The sequence below is a fragment of the Aquarana catesbeiana genome, linkage group LG02, assembly GCF_042186555.1.
Source record: "Aquarana catesbeiana isolate 2022-GZ linkage group LG02, ASM4218655v1, whole genome shotgun sequence".
NCBI classification, from domain to species: domain Eukaryota; kingdom Metazoa; phylum Chordata; class Amphibia; order Anura; family Ranidae; genus Aquarana; species Aquarana catesbeiana.
In genome coordinates, this window is record NC_133325.1 from 807,135,587 (window position 1) to 807,152,168 (window position 16,582).

A 16,582-nucleotide genomic window follows, 5' to 3' on the forward strand; every position below is an offset into this window, starting at 1 on the left:
TTCATATTAAAACACACTCTACCCTGGCAGTCAGTGCTTCATGGGCAGTGCATCACCAAGCCTCTGTGGCTCTGATTTGCAAGGTCGCTACTTGGTCGTCAGTATATACATTCATGAGATTCTATCAAATGGATGTAAGATGGCAGGAGGACACCGCCTTCGGGCACAGTGTACTGCAGGCTGCAGTATAGGTCCTCACGCCTGGCGGCGGCTGTTTTGCTTTGTGTCCCCCCCCCCTCAGGTGGCATTGCTTTGGGACATTCCACATAGTTTTTATTAGGGTGCTCTGTGTCCCGTGATGTACGATAAAGAAAATAAAATTTTTATAACAGCTTACCTGTAAAATCCTTTTCTTGGAGTACATCACGGGACACAGACGTCCCGCCCCTCTTATTGGGATATACAATGGATGATTTTTCCTCTTAGGTGGGATTTTAAAGGGTGGAAGTCTCAAAAAAGTATAACAAAAAGTATAAAAAATTATCAAAATTTTATTATATCAAAAATTTAAAGGAAAAACATGTGCTAGAATGGAAACAATGAATAAAAGCAACAATGGATGCCAGAATTAACAAATGATGAAAAGTACAACCAGGATATACATGACAGGTCGACAGAGCTACACAAAACCCCACAAAGGCTATATCAGCAAGGAGCCAATTGACAATGCAGGCCCAACGCGTTTCGAGGCTTTATATAAGGATTGCGACCTCTTCTTCAGGGGCTAGAGGTAAGGTGTACATCTGTCTGCGAAACATTGTTACAAAAAAAGAGATAAAAAGACACACAATGAAAGACATGTTGATGTCAGAAAATCATGCATATATACAACTATTTACATAATCAGATTGTGATGTAATTACAAAAAATGTATCCCAACCATGCTATTGCAGGGTCAATACTGTATGGCATCCACCCCAGACAAGGGGGAAGGGGAGAACGGTAAGCCACCGGGGCCCAGATCCGAATATCAGCGACGCCGCCACACAACCAGGACCGCCAGCAGATCAGGACCAGACACAGAGGGCGTCACTTCCCTCAGCTGTATTTTAATTTCTCTTTATCAAACACTCTTTATCAGCTAAAAACCAAGAAGACAAGGGGAGGATTTATAAGTGTGGGATACAAAGGTCCCAGAACAAAATTTTACTATTTTGTTATATGAAAGGTTCCCCCTAATGGGTTCAAAACGGGGGACTCTAGTAAGTGTAAAGTTGTACCTACCTATTGACGCAGGCTAAGGCCTCTTTCACACGGGGCAGATCAGTCATGATCTGCCCCGTGAACATCCGCTTGCTCAGCGGGGATAGCTCCGCCGATCCCCGCTGAGCAGGAAGATGACAGGTGCATCGCTGCACACTGTGCAGCGACGGACCTGTCAGAGCGCCGCTCTCCCCTATGGGGGGATCGGATGATGACGGTCCGTAGTGTCCGTCGTCATCCGATCCGATCCGAAAACGGAGGAAAAAGTAGGTTTTTCCTCCGTTACACTTTTCGGATCGGAGCGGGTCGGATGTCAGCGGACATGTCACCGCTGACATCCGACGCTCCATAGGGATGACTGTATGTCCGTTTTTCATCCGAAAACGGATGGATGAAAAACGGACATACGGATCATCCGTGTGAAAGAGGCCTAAGATTATCTAAGCCTTGACTCCTCAGGTGGGTAAACAGCAGCTGACAGCACCCCCAGTGTGTATGATATACTAAGAATCAGCATCAGGAAAAAAAAAAAAGGGGGGTTACTCAAGTGAATATTTTTCCTGTAAACACACATCCACAGGAGTCCTGTGAACATACCTATTGGTGCATAATGAAGGATTGATCCCTGTGCTGATTCGCACAACAGTGTTGTCTATAGTGGCTGATAGACTTTAAATACCTCGCTCCGGGGGAAAATGGCAGAAGAGCGTCTATATTCAGCGGCTAGAGTGATACAAACAGGGAAAGTATGTGTCTCAATGGTAAATGAATAAAGGCTCTTACATGTATCAAAGAGCATAGGTTGTAAAAATATCTTACAACTCCATAAGCCCTATTGGTGCTCAGTGTGTATATGCACACTGCAGCTCCATAATTAGTTTCAAGTAATGCCCCGTACACACGGTCGGATTTTCCGATGGACAATGTCCGATCGGAGCGTGTTGTCGGAAATTCCGACCGTGTGTGGGCGCCATCGGACATTTTCCATCGGATTTTCCGACACACAAAGTTGGACAGCAGGAGATAAAATTTTCCGACAACAAAATCCGATCGCGTCAATTCCGACCGTGTGTGGCCTGTTCCGACGCACAAAGTGCCAGGCATGCTCAGAAGAAATTCCGACACGGGACAGCTCGTTCTGGTAAACTTAGCGTTCGCAATGGATACAGCACTTTCGTCACGCTGCAAAGTTAAAAATGGTTTAATACAGCGCAATCTCTTCTTCTTTATAATGTGACAAGAATTAAGTCGTTTTGCTGCTCATATTCACACACACTTCTCACCAAGTTTTATTTGTGTTTTTTTAGTGGGATTCCCTCAATATATTGTTATTAGTTGTCACATCTGACAGTTTTATATTTTTTTTTTATTTTTTGGGGGGGATTTTCAGCCTTTTTTTTTCTTTAATGTTTGGATTTTTTCCAAGGCTGATCTTTGTTCAATGTTATTTTTATTTTTACTCCAGAATATTTTTGTGTGTGTTTTGTGTGTCAAGTTACCCCAACACCATTGATATGTTTTATTATTTAATCTCCAGGAGATTGTTTGTTGTTGGTGTCCCTTGTTCATTTCACATTGTATATTAGAAATGTACCTGAATCCTCACAAAAAAACAGTCCTTTTTGAAGTAAAACACACAGGAGAGTATAATTCAAAACAAAAATCCTTTATTAAGGGATCAGAACCAAACAAAGAGGAAGGCAACACTGGATCAACAAGAGAAATTAGCGAAGCCTGGGACCCCCATGGCAGACATCAATTCTTCAACATCAAAATTGGTGGCCTGAGGAGTCCATATCTAAGGGAGGGCAGTCTGGTCCAGAATTCGCTGAGATCCGGAGGATAGCAGCAGATGACATGTGTGTCCCCAGGCTGTGGTACCACAAGAGGCTGCATTTTTTGGCCGACCAGACTGGATCCAGGGCAATCACTGTCTGGTCTTCCTTCCACGCTTCCCTCCGGGCTGTGGCTGTGGTGTTGGAGATGTGGCAGGAGGAGGAGTAGGACCTGGAGGAGGAGGAGGACTGGGAGGACCTGGAGGAGGACTGGGGGGACCTGGAGGAGGACTGGGAGGACCTGGAGGAGAGGGAGGAGGAGGAGGAGGACCTGCAGGAGGAGGAGGAGGACCATCCCAAAGCTGTATGTGAGGTGTAATTTGGCCCCTCATACCTTTCTCCAGAGCCTCTGATATGAGGGCCTCACACATGGCTTTTTGGCCCTCCTCCATCCTCTGCATTTTATATGCTATGAAGGCAGCAATGTTCTCCTGCCTGGTGTGGGGTGCTCCCAGGACCTCTGTAGCCCTCCAAAAGAATGCTATAGCAGCCTCCTCTAGGGTACTCCTCCTACTGCCACTTTCTGTTTTCAGGGGGGGTGGAGGGACCTTGATATCAGCCAGCCGGCTCGGCCCGGCCACCTCCTGGCTGAGACTTCCCTGTGTATGAAAATGGGACATGGTTTTAGTTGTTGCTTCATCAATCACAATCATAAATTAGTACTCCCAACTAACATCTAGTTAACATCATTGATTGGACAAGCAGAAATATTTAGAGGAATGCTATACCTGGCTCAATCTGGGCTCCTCCACATGTGGCCTGGAAGGCCCAGGTTGGGCGTCAGAAGCCTCAGCCGGGGGGGGAAGGAAGCGTGGAAGGAAGACTGGAGAGGGATGGCCTGGGTTCAGTCTGGCCTGCCAGAAAATGCAGCCTGTCCTAGTACAACATCCTGGGGACATAGATGTCACCTGCTGCTCCGGATCTCTGTGAATCCAGGACTTTCTTGCGCTCCCTTAGATATGTGCTCCTCAGGCCACCAATGAAAATCTTTAAATAAGTGATGTCTGCCGTGGGGATCACCTGCTTCACAATTTCACACAATTGCTCCAGTGCTGCCTTCCTCTTTGCTTGGTTCTTGAAATGGGGGTGGGTAATCTCCCACAGTAAGGGCAGCTCCCTTAGCATCTCTACGAATACTGACATGAAGTCATTATCTTTCATTAAGATATCCATGTTCACTGCAAGACACAACACAAGACAAAGCCTAATGTCAGACAAAACTCTCCTAATCTTGTTACATTATAGGCCTCAATCTAGAAGCAGTATAGGCACAAGTTTGTCTCTTACCTTCGTTCTTACGATCGGCGCGTCCAATGCTCCTTCCTCCGCTCACAGATCGTACGTAATACGCACGCGTGTTACGCTTTATACACACTGCGCATGCGTGTAACTCCGCCCGCCCCTGACGTTCTTTCTAGTCTATTCCCCGCCCCTTTTCATTTGGTGCAGTGGGTGAAGAGCACATGGCGGAGTTACAGCAGGTGCGTGCTAATTCTAGCAATGAGGAGGAGGAGGAGGAGGAAAGCCCGGATCCAGGCACGTCCCGATCCAGAAGGAGACGTTTTAAGGCCACAAATATGTCATTTGGGGAGATGTTGGAGATGGTCGACATCATGAAGAAGTCCGACTATGACGGAAAATATGGGCCTTACCCCAACCCCAACATCCGAAAGGCCAAGATCATGGCGAAAGTGGTCAGGAGTCTTGAGAGGAATTTCGGGGTCCGAAGATCTAAAGATCAGCTCAGGAAGCGGTGGTCGGACCTGAAGTTGAGAGAGCCTGAGCAGTACAGAAAGATCCGGAGAGTGCTGCAAAAAAGTAAGTAGTTGTGCTGTGTTCCTATTCTTTCTGTCTTTATTACGTTCGTTCTGCTCCATATGCTTTTAGTAATTGTAACGTTTCAAAAGGTCAACTTTAATGTTCATGGGCCCATTATTCGTTCGTATCAAACATTTTTCTTTCAGCCTCTAGAACACCATTGCATTTTCACACATTTTTGGGGGCCTACTTGGATGCCAAATATTTGTTTGTGTAGATGGGTTTGTTACTAGAATGAAATGCCAACTAGATTGTGTGTAAGGAGAGGACACTGAGCAGCTGTTTTCACATCTGGACACTGGAGCACTAGTGTGGGACCCCAGAACACCCTTTTTATTAGGGGGGCCACACAGGTGCTCCAGTGTATACTATAGGGGGGGTCTACATCTGTGAAGCTTGTACCAAACAGGTAAAGTATTGCAGCCTGACAAAGGGCAATAAAAAATATACATCTTGGAACTCGGCTAAAATAGACAATTGTACCCCAACTCCAAGCAATGTTTCCTATTTCTAGTTCTGCCATCAAATATCTGTGTGCTAATTATACCATTTTTGTTTTACATAGGGGAGAAAAGACTCAGACACCCCTCATCCCAGGAGACCAGAGACCCCCCACCTCTGGAAGAAGGGGAAATACCAACCCAAGAAGCTGAGCAGGAGGAAGAAGAAGATGTGGTGGAGATTGGCACCACAACAGGTGAGTGTCTGCGACCACAGGCTCAGGTAAAAGAGATGGATGTTGGCAGATTTTTGAGACCTTTTTTTTGTTCTTTATCTCTTTTTAGGTGATCGTGATCCAGAACGCTTTACATCTGAAAGTGCCCAGATACTCATCGGGGAGATCATGGGGTGTAATCTCCAATTGCAAAACATCCAGCAACAAATCACTGATGTTATTAAAAAAAATAATAACATCATTGATGTTTTGGGGCGAATTTAAACCCCACAAAATCACTTGTTTTATCTTACGAAAATTTTTACAATGTTTAGAAAAGCCAAATTTGGAGGATGCACACAGTGTGCCAACATGTGCTATCTGCCATCACGGGAGATCAATGGACGCGTTTTGGGGGTGCAACCCCTTCCTCAATTATAAAGTCGCATTGAGGAAGGGCTTGCTCCCCCAAAACACGTCCCTTGATCCCCCCTGATGGCAGATAGCACATGTTGACATTCGTAAATTGGTGTGCATCTTCCAAATTTGGCTTTTCCAGGGGTGATTTCCCCCCATCTGAATGCTATATCAAACACAGTTCCTAAGTACTGATGTCTGATATAGCCTTCAGGTTTTACCATATGTGAACTTTGTAAGTTCAAGTTTTTTGGCTTTCTTGTTGGTTTTACACAGGCCTGTTTTATCTGAAATGGATATTTCGATTTTTGATAATGCTACTGCAAACATTGTTATACAACAAACATGTTGGTTTGTTTTAAAAACCTTTGGTAAATGCACATGTGATTGTGCAGCTATAAAAAAGTGCCTTACTCAAGAATGTGTGGATTATTGTCTCAACACTACAACACTTTTGGGGTGATGTAATTGCTGTTTTATGCACAAATGGGGGTTATTTCCTAAGGGCAATTACACTTTGCACTACAAGTGCAGGTTCAGTGCAGTTGCAAGTGCACTTGTAGTGAAATGTGTTTTGGCATTTAGGAAGTACCAGCCAACACTGTTTTTTATAAGGTTACCCAATCACGACATTTTCTGCACTCAAAACATTTCTGTCAGGGTCAGCTAAAACAAACACAAGCAGTAAATGTCCACCAAGAATTTCTTTTGTTTGTTTTTTATTTGAAAAAGGTGTCACAGATTCTCTGGCATATTGATAGCCCCCCTACCCGCAAAGAACTCCAGGTAGCGTAACCGGACATCACGGGCATTCAGGGAGGGCAAGCCAGGACGGCCACTTTCAAGCGCCGTCAGTGTTGATGGATTTGGGATTCCGGCCTCAGGCCCAACAGAGCCAGCATAGTTGGCTGAATGTTTTCTTAAAAAATTATGGAGAACACAGCAGGAAAATATTATATGGTTCAGTTTATACTCCGCCATATGGATGGGTGTCAGAAATAATCGGAACCGGCTGGCCAGGATTCCAAATGTGTTCTCCACCACTCTTCGGGCTCTGGCCAGCCGGTAATTAAAAACCCTCTGTTCCGGGGTGAGGGTCCTCATCGGGAATGGCCGCATCAGGTGGTCCCCCAGCGCAAATGCTTCATCAGCAACGAACACAAATGGGAGACCTTCAACATTGTCCTCTGGAGGTGGCAAGTCCAAGCTGCCATTCTGGAGACGCCTGTAGAACTCCGTCTGGGCGATCACTCCACCATCGGACATCCGGCCATTCTTCCCCACGTCCACATACAAGAAGTCGTAATTAGCCGACACCACCGCCAACATCACTATACTATTAAACCCCTTGTAATTATAATAGTACGACCCAGAGTTGGGTGGTGGGACGATGTGGACGTGTTTCCCATCAATTGCCCCTCCGCAGTTAGGAAAGTCCCACCGCTGGGCAAAGTGGGAGGCCACAGTCTGCCATTCCTGTGGCGTGGAAGGAAACTGTTGAGGAAAAAACAATAAACATTACTATTTTTTCACAGAAACATGGCAAGCAGATTATACACAAACATTATGGGGCAACCTCCAGATAGCATTTAATAAGGGGAATTTAACAAGGCCAAAGTATAAGGTACACCTATCATATTCCCCCTCCCCCCCTCTCATGGGCCATTTCTAACATTATAGGGGGGGGAACTCTTGGACAGGTAACCCTCTTCACTTCATTGAGAGATGAATGCCTAAATACAGGGTATTACTTGGAACAGCCCCTCCTTAGTTACACTATTAGCAGACCACTGGACAGGTAAGAAGTGTCTGAATACAAAGATATAAATACACACTGTACACATTTGAGGACATTTGGACATTCTGCTATTACCTATCAAGATAATAATAGGATACAAAAACTTTAAACAGTTCCATTGGAAAGTATACAGGCAGGCCCTTGCACTACATGCTTTGGGGAATTCATCCATAAATCTGACCAGTAAAGAGATGGGTATAGTGTGTATGGGTTTGGCAAAGTCAGCAGATAGATGATTGAGGATCGAGAATTGGGATCAGCTGACTTAGCAGTTGGGGGGTGGGAGGGTTACAAAAAATTTGTGGACACCACAAAAAAAGCCTCTGGCACGCTGCCTGAATTTAAAGCTAAAATAACATTAACAAACATTTTAGGGGGTGTTTGGGGTAAAGCACTACTATGGAGCTGATAAAATACATTGTTAAGTGACTACATGAGGTGAATATAGGGGCAGGAGACACCATGCTGGAGAGGTTATTGAAGGGCAAATATGTATGAAGGACATAAAATAATAATTACATAAAAATCCAGCATGCATGAGGACAAAGGGGACATTCACAGCATATTACAATCATGGTAATTAGGGAATGAGGAAAGAAATACAATATATTAGCAAACATTCAATACAATAAAATGTGATATAAAAGGAAAAAAATCTTACCTTCATATACTCCTTCTGTAGGACCTGGATGATGGCAGAACAGGTCTCTGGGATAATAATCCCCAGAGCCTGGGGGGAGATGCCTGTCGAGAATTTCAAGTCCTGCAGACTTCTCCCTGTGGCCAAATATCGCAAGGTAGCGACCAACCTCTGCTCCGGAGTGATGGCTTGCCTCATGCAGGTATCCTGCCTGCTGATATAGGGGGTCAGCGAAGCCAACAAACAGTGAAATACGGGGTCCGTCATCCTGAGAAAGTTCCTGAAATCATCAGGATTATTCTCACGGATCTCACGGAGCAAAGGCATATGAGAGAACTGGTCACGCTGAAGCAACCAATTCTTGGTCCATGAACTCCTCCTCACCCTGTTCATGGACTGGACTTGTGTCAAGGTCAGGACCCCAACACCAAGCCCCCGCACAGCACGAACTCTACGAGGAGTACGCATACGAAACATGGCTAGAAAACGGTCGGCTGCTCAGAACGAAGTAACAGAACGCACTGAAGAACAGCAAGGCCTGTGAAGAGCGACCTGAAAAAACAGCAACGAGCAGGCAAGATCGCACAGAAAACTCCGATACGAACTGACTGCACGCACTGAAGAGCAGATACAAACCCATAAGCACAAACTGAACGGCAGAAAACGATCTAAAAGCCACGAGTCTGAAAAAGCGCGAATCGTCTCTCACCAAACTTTTACTAACACGAGATTAGCAAAAGGAGCCCAAAGGGTGCCGCGCTTGGTTCTGAACTGGCCTTTTCTAGTCTCGTCGTACGTGGTGTACGTCACCGCGTTGTTGTCGATCGGAAATTCCGACAACTTTGTGCGACCGTGTGTATGCAAGACAAGTTTGAGCCAACATCCGTCGGAAAAAATCCTAGGATTTTGTTGTCGGAATGTCCGAACAAAGTCCGACCGTGTGTACGGGGCATAAGTCTTAATTATGGATATAACAAAAAGAGTTGAGTTCTTTACCTTGAGCATATCATAGCAGCTGCACTTTCAGTTCTGTGTCCTCCCAGGGTATGAGCTGACAGTCTTAGTGTGGTTTTAAATAGTGTTCCTAATTAGGAGCATATGTGAGACAGCTGACTCCACAGGGAGCAGCGTCATTGCTGACAGGAGGAGCCGCCCCCCGAGTCCCCGGCGCGCAGGCCAGCCCCCCCGCCCCACGTACGGGTCCAATCCAAGAGCGGATTGTATCACACCCTGGAGGGAAAACATGACCCGTGCTGGGAGGGGACTGACGTCTGCATCAGGCACCCGTGGCGCGCAGATCGCCATGACAACGGGATAAGCAGATCCCGGTCATGAGCGATCATCTATACGGAGGTCGAGCATTGCCAGCTAAAAGTGGCAGCTTCGGCCCCCGTGCGCCGAGTGTCAGATCCGAATGCCGACAGGCGAGACCGCACACGCAGCGGCGCCCCCAGACCCGCAACCCCGATGGCACACACGCCCCCCCAGACCCCAGGGCAGAGCGGAATAACACAACATTGACCCATGAATAGCCTATTCATGGGTCAATGTTGTGTTATTCCGCTCTGCCCTGGGGTCTGGGGGGGGCGTGTGTGCCATCGGGGTTGCGGGTCTGGGGGCGCCGCTGCGTGTGCGGTCTCGCCTGTCGGCATTCGGATCTGACACTCGGCGCACGGGGGCCGAAGCTGCCACTTTTAGCTGGCAATGCTCGACCTCCGTATAGATGATCGCTCATGACCGGGATCTGCTTATCCCGTTGTCATGGCGATCTGCGCGCCACGGGTGCCTGACGCGGACGTCAGTCCCCTCCCAGCACGGGTCATGTTTTCCTTCCAGGGTGTGATACAATCCGCTCTTGGATTGGACCCGTACGTGGGGCGGGGGGGCTGGCCTGCGCGCCGGGGACTCGGGGGGCGGCTCCTCCTGTCAGCAATGACGCTGCTCCCTGTGGAGTCAGCTGTCTCACATATGCTCCTAATTAGGAACACTATTTAAAACCACACTAAGACTGTCAGCTCATACCCTGGGAGGACACAGAACTGAAAGTGCAGCTGCTATGATATGCTCAAGGTAAAGAACTCAACTCTTTTTGTTATATCCATAATTAAGACTTACTTGAAACTAATTATGGAGCTGCAGTGTGCATATACACACTGAGCACCAATAGGGCTTATGGAGTTGTAATATATTTTTACAACCTATGCTCTTTGATACATGTAAGAGCCTTTATTCATTTACCATTGAGACACATACTTTCCCTGTTTGTATCACTCTAGCCACTGAATATAGACGCTCTTCTGCCATTTTCCCCCGGAGCGAGGTATTTAAAGTCTATCAGCCACTATAGACAACACTGTTGTGCGAATCAGCACAGGGATCAATCCTTCATTATGCACCAATAGGTATGTTCACAGGACTCCTGTGGATGTGTGTTTACAGGAAAAATATTCACTTGAGTAACCCCCCTTTTTTTTTTTTTTCCTGATGCTGATTCTTAGTATATCATACACACTGGGGGTGCTGTCAGCTGCTGTTTACCCACCTGAGGAGTCAAGGCTTAGATAATCTTAGCCTGCGTCAATAGGTAGGTACAACTTTACACTTACTAGAGTCCCCCGTTTTGAACCCATTAGGGGGAACCTTTCATATAACAAAATAGTAAAATTTTGTTCTGGGACCTTTGTATCCCACACTTATAAATCCTCCAATTGTCTTCTTGGTTTTTAGCTGATAAAGAGTGTTTGATAAAGAGAAATTAAAATACAGCTGAGGGAAGTGACGCCCTCTGTGTCTGGTCCTGATCTGCTGGCGGTCCTGGTTGTGTGGCGGCGTCGCTGATATTCGGATCTGGACCCCGGTGGCTTACCGTTCTCCCCTTCACCCTTGTCTGGGGTGGATGCCATACAGTATTGACCCTGCAATAGCATGGTTAGGATACGTTTTTTGTAATTACATCATAATCTGATTATGTAAATAGTTGTATATATGCATGATTTTCTGACATCAACATGTCTTTCATTGTGTGTCTTTTTATCTCTTTTTTTGTAACAATGTTTCGCAGACAGATGTACACCTTACCTCTAGCCCCTGAAGAAGAGGTCGCAATCCTTATATAAAGCCTCGAAACGCGTTGGGCCTGCATTGTCAATTGGCTCCTTGCTGATATAGCCTTTGTGGGGTTTTGTGTAGCTCTGTCGACCTGTCATGTATATCCTGGTTGTACTTTTCATCATTTGTTAATTCTGGCATCCATTGTTGCTTTTATTCATTGTTTCCATTCTAGCACATGTTTTTCCTTTAAATTTTTGATATAATAAAATTTTGATAATTTTTTATACTTTTTGTTATACTTTTTTGAGACTTCCACCCTTTAAAATCCCACCTAAGAGGAAAAATCATCCATTGTATATGTATAAAGGGATGCGGGTCGGTTGTCTCATTCCATAAAGCTCTTGTCACCACCAGTTTCTCTTATTGGGATAAGTATATATTGCTTTGCTACAAAAACTGAGGTACTCCCGGTATGGGAGGGGTTAAATAGGGAGGGGAACTTCCTTTTTTTTTTTTTTTTTTTTGGGGTGTACCAGTGTCCATTCATCTATAGGTGGCATATAACCCACATAGTTATTACTATGGTGCTCTGTGTCCCGTGATGTACTCCAAGAAAAGGATTTTACAGGTAAGCCGTTATAAAAATCCTATTTTTTGTTTTGTTTTGTTTTTTGCAGTCCTCCAGTTTTGGTGCCTCACTGCCCCCTAGAATCTCACTTTCCTGCCCTTACCTGACAGAAAAGGATCCCACCATGACCTCTTCCAAAGTTCTCCATGTTGGGTGTTTAGAGATGTCCTGTTGTCCTGCTGTAAAACGCCACTGCTTGCGCAGTCGTGAATTTCTCGTTATTGTCCAATCTTTCTCCTCGGACCTCAAGGTCTTTTCATCACAGATCTACTACTGAATATTTTTCTAATATGTAATATATCTACAGCTCACGGTACATTAGCAAGATCAGTACATTGCAGATATAATAATAAATGAATGAATAAAAAATGTGGATAATTGAGTGGACATAATGCCCAGAGTGGATCATTATGACTCAATAATGCAACAATAATCAAATTAATTTATCATGGGGGTGCAAAGGGCTATACACAAATATAAAATTGAATTACAAACAGGCTCCAATGGAGTTTTTTGTGTTTGCTTATGAAGCCAATTAGGAAAATGTGATGTTAGATTTTTATAAGTGACTAAGTGTATCATAAAAAAATGGTTTAATAAAACGTTGAAAACCAAAAAAATAAAACAAAGTGATCAATAACCAAAAAAAGAAACACGTACATTAAAATCTGTAGTACCTCTGTATGTAGTAGCCCCATTACATTGGTGTTCTGTCATTTCATCATATTCGTTATGTTAGAATGATTCGTTTTTGGAAGGTTTTCATTATTTAGGGAGAGGATATATTCGTTGTTCCAAATCGATTTGTATTTTCGGAAGTTCTGCTATTCTTTTGTTATTTCGGAAGATTGGCTAATATTCACGTTATTTCGGGAAATTACTTATGCACTCTGAGTCAGCCCTGCTAGTCCAACCCACAAAGAGAAATGGAATGAGCTGATTGGATGATTTCAGCTGGAGTCACGTGAATCTGAAAGTACCAAATGGAAGAAATTCATTTGGGATTCATTCGTTGTGTTATGATTCGGAGATTCTGATGGAACCGCCTCCATCCAACCCAAACACAACAAGTAAGAATCATCATCTTATTTCACTTTTATACCTTTCCGGTATTTATTGCAATATGTTTCCATTTCAGATGTAGCGTATTTTTTAGAATAATTAAAAATGTTAATGCAAAAAGAACCTGCTGACTATCCAAAAGTCAAAGACTACCATGAATAAAACAAATGAATCCAAATTAATACGCATTCATTCGTTATGTTATTAAGTTGAATTCATTTCCCCATTTCCAGTTGACTCTGCTTTGTTGGGTGGCACACATACAAAATTAAACAAATGGTCTCTCAACCCTCCCGATACAAATAGAATCTTATTAGAATATTGAGTTCACTAGAATAAAAATGTAAAGAATCCAAATCAATGCAATCAATTCAGATCATTTGTTATGCCGTTACATTATTTTGGATGCGTCAAACATTAAAATTGTCCCAAACTATCTCATTATGTTATCTGAATGAAACAAATGAATACAAATGAATTTGTTGTTTTTATTATAATGTATTTTGAATTTGTTAAAAATGTGTTACTATTGTGATTAGGAGATTCAGATACATCCGAATCTCCAAATCAAGAAATTTCATCCAAATGTTGATTCATAGCAAAATGAATCGCACATGTCCACCCCTTAGATCAGTGGTTAGTGGTAGAAGGGTCCCTTTACATTTGTGGTCTTTCGGAGAAAGATCCCCTTACACTGGTGATTGATGTGGTCTTCCCTTACACTGGTGATTGATGTGGTCCTCCCTTACACTGGTGATTGATGTGGTCCTCCCTTACACTGGTGATTGATGTGGTCCTCCCTTACACTGGTGATTGATGTGGTCCTCCCTTACACCGGTGATTGATGTGGTGCTCCCTTACACTGGTGATTGATGTAGTCCTCCCTTACACTGGTGATCAATGTGGTCCTCCCTTACACTGGTGATTGATGTAGTCCTCCCTTACACTGGTGATCAATGTGGTCCTCCCTTACACCGGTGATCGATGTGGTCCTCCCTTACACTGGTGATCGATGTGGTGCTCCCTTACATTGGTGGTGTTTGGCGAAGTCACCCATTTTTTTAGTGGTCAGTGAGAGCAGGACCACCTTATGTGGTCAGTGAGAGAAGGACCACCTTATACTTGTGGTCAGCATAGTGCCTTTTTATATTCATGGTGAGACAGGAAATCATTCCACCACTGCTTGCTGCCCAAGGAACCCCTGGCAACCTCTGGAGGAACCATGGTTGGTGAAGGCTGCGCTAGATAGACCGAGGAGTGCGAAAATCCCAGGAGGTCAGAAGTTTCCAATATGCTTCCATGTCTGGCACCAACAGTCATTTCTCAGTCAAAGTTACTAAGATCTCATTGGGTCAGGCTTGGTCAAACAGCTACTGAACCCCTTTTCTAGTCATTTCTGCAAGCTTTATGTAATGATATGCAGCCCCATGATTCATTGTTTGGTTATTAGACATAGAAGCAGTGGCGGCCGCTCATAAGGGGCACAGGGGTGCTGCCCCCCTAATCCATATGCAGGGCACCAGACGCATGGATTTCAATGAGGTTTTTTTTTTTTTAAGCACTTGATTAGAGCTTGAGGCTCCAATTGGCTTCCAAAAGTGTGGGTTTGGGGCGTCCTAAGACCCAATTGACCGGGAGGAGAAGAAACCGCCGGGACTCAGGAGGCATAGCAGAGGGAAGCTGCCGAAGCCGTGACCTGGATGGCGTAAGTCTCGGGCTAGCGGGCAGACGGGCAAATGGGCCAGCCAATGATCGATCACGCAGCAGGGGTGGGTGTAGTGAGGGGACCAGGTTACTTTGAGGCCACCCCCCCATCAAAAAAAAAATTGAGCACCAGCCGCCACTGCATATAGGTGTACATAATAAACTGCGAGACTTTCATTACACTTGGTCAATGGGAGAAGGACCCTTTTACATTCATGGTGAGATAGGAAATCCTTCCACCACTGTTCGTTGCCCAATGAACCTCTGGAAACCTCTGGAAGAAGCATGGTTGATGAAGGCTGCTCCAGATAGACTGTGGAGTGTGAAAATCCCAGGAGGTCAACAGTTTCCGAGTTGCTTCCAGCATAACGTCTTGCACCAACGATCATGTTGCAGTCAAGTTACGATCTCGTAAGGTCAGGCTTGGTCAAACAGCTACTCGACCACTTTTCTGATCATTTCTTAAAGCTTTATGTATTGATATGCAGCCCCATGATTCATTCTTCCGTTATTAGACATAGGGGGTAAGAAAGTGATCTCAGAGAGACCTGCATTACACATGGTCAATGAGAGAATGACCCCCTTATGCTTGTGGTCAGCATAATTGCCCTTTTACATTCAGACAGGAAATCATTCCACCACTGCTCGCTGCCCAAGGAACCCCTGGGAACCTCTGGAGGAACCATGGTTGAGAAAGGCTGCTCTAGACATGGAGGTGTCCCTAATAAAGTGATCTCTGAGAGACTTGCATTACACATGGTCAGTTCATCTATTCCTTGCACATAGGCACTGCCCTATACTAGTCCTTCATCCTGTGCCCATTATCATTCACTGAGACATGGGGGAGTGGTTTGTGACCTCCATCCAATGAGTCTTCTCCTGGAATCTTTGCATAGGGAAACTGGACTGACATGAAATGCAATCACAATGCCAGATCTCAGTTTTTCCCATTTTTGTTCCAGGAGCCATCTGGTTAAGACACCTCATAGACACCAGCACGACAGGAGGACCTCGGAACCTGGTCACCATCTCGCCACCTGCAGAAACAAACATAAATGATACAAAGAGAGGAAGGAAACACAAAACATAATCTTCTGCATTAGATAACACATCAGATGGATCTTTTAATTTTTTTTTTAATTAAAAGGGTTGTAAACCCTCCTGTTTTTTCACCTTAATGCATCCTATGGATTGTGACCGACACGCCGTCCCTCTGCCCGGGGTTCTCGGCTCGTGTTTGGATAGATTGAAAGCCATTGGCTCCCGCTGCTGTCAATCAAATTATGATTATGGACGCCAAGTGATGGACTCAGGAGCGCCCGCAAGGTAACCCCCCCCGGGAGAGCGCTAATCCTAGGGGGTTGTCTGATGTGGGGAGGAGCCGCGAGAGCCGCCGAGGGACCCCAGAAGAGGAGGTTCAGGGCCACACTGTGCAAAATGAGCTGCACAGTGGAGGTAAGTATGATTAAGTTTGTTATTTTTTTTTTTAAATAATCGAAGCTTTACAATCACTTTAACCACTTCAGCCCCTGGAAGATTTTACCCCCTTCCTGACCAGAGCGCTTTTTGCGATTCGGCACTGCGTCGCTTTAACTGACAATTGTGCGGTCGTGCGACGTTGGACCCAAACAAAATTGACGTCCTTTTTTCCCCACAAATAGAGATTTCTTTTGGTGGTATTTGATCACCTCTGCGGTTTTTATTTTTTGCGCTATAAACAAAATAAAAGAGCGACAATTTTGAAAAATACGCATTATTTTTTATTTTTTGC

General features: G+C 44.8%; 1 protein-coding gene across 3 annotated transcripts in view; it reads right to left on the reverse strand.

The window, feature by feature from the left end:
• Nucleotides 1-13,575: 13,575 nt before the first annotated feature.
• Nucleotides 13,576-16,582, reverse strand: part of LOC141129496 (uncharacterized) — a 59,755-nt gene continuing 56,748 nt past the window's right edge. For all 3 annotated transcript variants that reach the window (XM_073617556.1, XM_073617557.1, XM_073617555.1), the window contains one exon: nucleotides 13,576-15,848. In XM_073617556.1, the coding sequence (XP_073473657.1) occupies nucleotides 15,640-15,848 (209 nt within the window). In that variant the 3' untranslated portion in view covers nucleotides 13,576-15,639. The remainder of the gene's footprint in view (nucleotides 15,849-16,582) is intronic.